Genomic DNA, 5,611 nt, shown 5'->3' with positions numbered 1-5,611 from the left:
CATTATTGTTATTAGTTTTGATGTGCCTATTTGGACATTCGTCCTCAGTTGGATATAGCTAGTTTTGGACAATGAATGATACGTATGTCCAGTCACACCTAATAACCATGTTTCGGCTTGTTGTTAAATTTTTGTAAAAAAATTGAGATAGCTGGCCGAGCTTATGTAATATTTAGAATAGTAATATTACATGTTTAAAACAAATGACGTAATATGTCATGTTGGTTGGAAGAGCTGGCCGTGAGATTTGCTATGGTCAACTCAAATTGTGTACAGGATGTAAGATGCTAAGTTGTCATTCTTTCTTAGTGTCAACACATTGTCTCTTCGTGTGAAAGTTTTTGACGTCACCGGATGCAGGTGTCTTCCGATTCCGTCACTTATCCAAATTAAAGCAAGTGTACGATTTTTGGGATATCAGTAATTTGTTGAGTTCTTATCTAAACTTCACCAGAATTGGTCATGTGGACCAACACAGCTTCCTCCAGTGATGGAGATGTTTAACTCAGTTGTTATTCACAATAAAACTTAAAAACTACTAAAATGTGTTCAGTAAACCATTCAAATACATTTGAAAACAACTCATACTCAAATGTGTGCTTAAGACAGTAGCACACCAATACATGTTCTCAGTAATTTCGAATTGTCCAAAAGTTACAATATTACCAAATACAATTCCCAATATTTATCCAACTTAATATGTACATGAATTACATTAACCAGAATATTACCACAACCACATAAATACAAACTATTATGATGATGATCATAATATACTCCCCCCACAACAGATTAATGCCACTTAAGTCTACTGTTCTTCCACCGGAAGTATCACCACTAATTTATGCACCGATCTGGTCATTAGTTTATCAGGTTCTCCCAAATACCGATTTCCAAACTTATTTATCTTATATCTGAGTACCACATCCCTTGTTTTTCCATCTCTTCCCTGCATCCCTTCTACCACTTGTGCTAATTTCCATTCTCCTCTCAATGCATTTTGGTCATTAACAAGTACAATATCACCCTTCATTACACTTCTTACATTGACATGCCATTTTTGTCTTACAATAAGAGTTGGAAAATAATTTTTCATCCATTTATTCCAAAACAAATCTACTATTTTCATCTTAAATGCATATGACTTATTAAAATTAACTCTCTCATTCCAAAATCCACAAGGAGCTTCGATGGTAGATCGACCCAATAGTAAATCATTAGGTCTTAACACAGTCCCTTCGGTAAAGTTTTCCCCTGGTTTAAACCCAATAGGCCGTTCATTCAACATATTGGCAACTTCATACATTACAGATTGTAGTTCCCCAAAAGATATGACTGATTCACCTATGATTCTGGTGAGTGACCTCTTCACCAGTCTAATTAACGACTCGCTACAAGCGTTTTCCCATGGGGCATCAGCAGATTTATTAAATACCCAGGTTAAACCTTCAAATTTTCCAAAGTTAAACACTAAACCTTTATTCCACTGAGTAACCATTTCTCTCAACTCCTTGTTAGCAGACACCAACTGCGTACCATTATCACTGTAAAGCTTCTTTGGAAATCCTCTTAGACATGTGAACCTTTTCAGTACAGTAAGAAAGGTTTGAGTATCATAACCCTCAGAAATGTCCAAATGTACAGCCCTTGTAACCATGCAATTAAAAATTACTCCAAATATTTTCCTTTTCACTCTTCTTTTTACAGTATCACAAACCCAGAAAGGGCCAAAAAGATCTAGGCTAACATTATGCCATGGAGGACATGGTTCAAGTCTCTCTTTTGGCAACTCTCCCATAGCTTGTGATGTACAGATCTTGTCAATTCTTCGACATACTACACACTGTTTTCTAATAGATTTCATTGTTTTCCTTGCTCCCAATATCCAATATTTCACTTGAGCTCTAGCAAGACTTGATTCAACTCCACTGTGATCCTTTTGATGTATGTGAGACAGGTATATTAAAGAGAATGGGTGCTTTGATGGGAGAAGTATAAACTGATTCTGATCCCAATTGTCCTTCAACCATTTGGACATCCTGCTACCCACGGTGACTATGCCATCCTCTCTCGAAACTGGTCCTAAACGTCTATACCTCTTTTCCCAGTCTTGTGGCAAACTTGCTTGAGCGTTTTTGACGAAATACAACTCAGCTTGCTGTATCTCTTCTGTACTAGGATCGCACAATATAGCCTTAAACGATTTTTTCTTCATTGCACTAATAATTCTAGCCATCACTGATAACAGTCTTTTCATATTGCTAAATCTTTGGATATCAATCACCTGGCTACTTGAATTAATTTCTCCTTCATTTAAGGCCACTCTTGCGAAAACAACATCAGGAAGATCCGATACTGTACTCTGTTTTACAGGCCATTCCGAGGAATCTTGATACAGGAATTCTGGACCCTTTTGCCAAACAGATTCTGTATCTAATTCTCTGGGGTTACATTTCCTAGTAGTCAAATCAGCGTTGTTTTCCTTGGAAGATACCCAAAACCATTCTATGGGTTCAGTTTTGGACTGAATTTCTGCAACCCTAATTCCAACAAAGGAATTAAACTGGTGGGATTCCTTCTGGATCTGTGCTCTTACTATCTCACTGTCAGTGATGTGGATTACCTTAGAGAATTTGTATCTCATATTGATTTCAACGGTTGCCCTCAATCTCGATGCTAAAACAGCAGCACACAGTTCTAATCGTGGTATACTGATTTGTTTCATAGGCGCTATTCTATTCTTTGAACAAAGAAGGTTTACATAATAATTACCATCTTGCTTTTCCCATCTAACATATGCTACAGCTCCATACGCTTTTATACTACTATCACAAAAAATGATCAACTCTGGGTCTTTAATTACGTCTGCAGGCCTTACACACCTACTAAAACAGATATTTTCAATTTCAAACATTTCCCTAAACAAATTTTTAGCTTCAGAGTATAAGGTATCACTAATAGGATCATCCCATCCCCTTGAATGTCCCTCATTAATTTCTACAATGATAGAACGCATCAATAACTTTGTCTTCAGTGTGAATGGTGTTAAGAGTCCCAAAGGATCATACAGCTTTGCAAATTGTGATAGTACACTTCTCTTAGTCAACAGAGGTGGCATACAACTCTCAAAATTATCACAGTTCACATCCGACTCTATTCTACCTTCACAGGTTTTTTTTGAGAAATTGAGTTTGACCCTATATGAGAAAGTATCCAGTTTAGGTTTCCAACTTAAACCCAAAACCTTTTCCTGTTCAGTATTTAAAACCCTAGCATTATTATCCTTATCCTCTCCCGATAAAACCCAGTATTTAATCTGAAATCCTCCCAATCTTAATACTTCTTCTACTTCTTTAATCCTTTTCATTGCACAATCCTTCGAGTTAACACTACTGATGATGTCATCAACATAAGAGTCCTCTACTATCATCTTGGATGCTAGCGGAAAGCAATTATTAATTTCTGCAGTTTTACGAAGTGCCATCATTGCAATAGATCCTGAGGGTTTATCCCCAAATGTAACAGTCTTCAATTTATAATGACTAGGATCTCTTTCTAACTCAAAGTTTCTCCATAAAAACCTGTGAGTATGCATATCCTCTTCTGAAAGTTTTACAGTATTGTACATCTTTTTAATATCACCAACCACGCCTATCTTTCCTTCCCTGAATCGTAATAGTATTCCCAATAGGTTATTAATTACATCAGGTCCCTTTGCAAGTAGGTCATTCAGAGATATTCCTTGATATGATGCTGCAGCATCAAATACTATTCTCACTGGGGTTGATGAGGAATCTGTTTTATAAACTGCATGGTGGGGTAAGTAGAAGATTGGACCCTTATAATCCAGCTCTGACTTCAATAATTTTTCCGCTACCCCTCGATCCAACATGTCTTGAATTTGTTCTTGATATTTTGTGCATTGTGTTGCTCCCAGCCTTTTCAGTCTCTTTTCGGTAGCCTTCAATCTAGCATAAGCCATTGGAAAATTATTTGGCAGTTTAGAAGGGTCAGAAATCCAAGGATACTTAGATATCCAGCACATGTTTTCTTCATCATAAGTTAATCCATCTTCAATGAGTTTGAGTTCTCTCTTGTCCTATAGTCAACAATTTTATAGCTTCTGCTAATTCCTTTTCCTTATCAAATTCCCTTTCCACAGTATGTACTGTTACCTTAGTCGCACCACTTCTTGAATTATCTTGTAAATACTCCAGAGCTTTGCGATGATCTGTCAGAAATGTAACCAAATTCTTAAATTTGTCCGAATTTAATTCCTGCACTTTAATGGCCCATTCTCTTTTTAACACCGACGGCAGCAATCTTTCTACTTGGGTAAGTACAGTAGTATTCTCCAGTTCTGTAGTCAAGTTTAAATTACTTACATCTAACCACACCTTTTCTACTGTATTGATTAGATTAATTAACTTTCTGCCATCACTATCATTAAGCGGTTTATATGCCCTTATATCTCCTAATATCGCATCGATCAGTTTTCCTTCATTACCGTATGCTTCATTTAGTCTATCCCACATTCGTTTATAATCATCTATATCCTCCACAAGCCTCCTCGGTTCCCCTTCTAATGATATTCTAAGTACGTACGGGTCTTTCCCATGTTGTGACACAACTAGTCTTTCATAATCTCTTACAAAGGCAGGAAATGCTCTCACTGAACCACTAAATTTGGGAGGCTCAAGTTTTTTCAAGGCAAGCACAGTATTATTTTTCACTTTTGTCTTTCCCTTTATCACGCCAAGTAATGAATATTTTATAGTTTCCAATTCCTGTATATATTCCTCATATTCCTGACAAGATTCGCCAACCTTTAATTGTTCTATCATTTGTTCATTGATAACATCAACCTTTTCGAAACACTCACTAACCTCAGTGTACAACACTTCCAATGTTTCTATCGAGTCTCCTCTTCTCTGTGCATCCTTGAATAATCCAACCTTCCGATTGAACCTCCTCTTGGCTGTGGTGCGTTCCCTCTTCAGTTCCTCCATGGCTGCTCTGCGATATTGCTGAATTGTAATGCAGGATATATAACAACTCGGGCTGCCTTGCTGTATCTTTTATTGATCTGATTCAGCCTGTAAAGCATGACAATATAAATAGGTATCCCAAACAATTTTCCACCACATTTAACAACCATACATTTAATAACATCACATTTGATATATAATACATTAACAATAATACATAGTAATAGTGCAATGAATAATAATGCAAAATGAACAGTACACGACAAATGCATACCCGCTCAACTTACAATGTGACCGCCCATTCTTAGCCATGGTAATTAATTGAATACGCCATCCGTCTATACACTGCCACCGACACTTGTCAGTCATAACACCGTCCTGCACTGCTTCCCCGCACCAACAAAGAACTTGCTTGAAGGATTTTCAGTATCAGACCATTATAATTTCTCGTGGCCGTATCCTCATTATGTCCCCGAATACAATGACAATACGAACATTAATGCAAAGTTTACTAATAAAATTTCATAAAAAATGCAGAACCAGCTAATTATAATTTACACAAAAAGTAACACTGCATCCTATGACACGAAGGATATGTCAATCACGAATGGCAATTACACTAC

At 36.8% G+C, this 5,611-nt stretch overlaps 1 protein-coding gene across 1 annotated transcript; it reads right to left on the bottom strand.

The window, feature by feature from the left end:
• Positions 1-808: 808 nt before the first annotated feature.
• Positions 809-4,045, bottom strand: LOC137635780 (uncharacterized). The gene has a single exon (XM_068368228.1). The coding sequence runs from the start codon at positions 4,043-4,045 to the stop codon at positions 809-811; it is 3,237 nt and encodes a 1,078-aa protein (XP_068224329.1).
• Between the last annotated feature and the right edge of the window lie 1,566 nt (positions 4,046-5,611).

Source organism: Palaemon carinicauda, unplaced genomic scaffold (genome assembly GCF_036898095.1).
Source record: "Palaemon carinicauda isolate YSFRI2023 unplaced genomic scaffold, ASM3689809v2 scaffold1725, whole genome shotgun sequence".
Lineage (NCBI taxonomy): Eukaryota > Metazoa > Arthropoda > Malacostraca > Decapoda > Palaemonidae > Palaemon > Palaemon carinicauda.
This window is presented reverse-complemented; position numbering and strand designations above follow the sequence as displayed.

Coding starts and splice junctions, on each gene's coding strand:
- LOC137635780 (XM_068368228.1), bottom strand. CDS start 4,045: ATGTGCTGGATATCTAAGTATCCTTGGATTTCTGACCCTTCTAAACTG.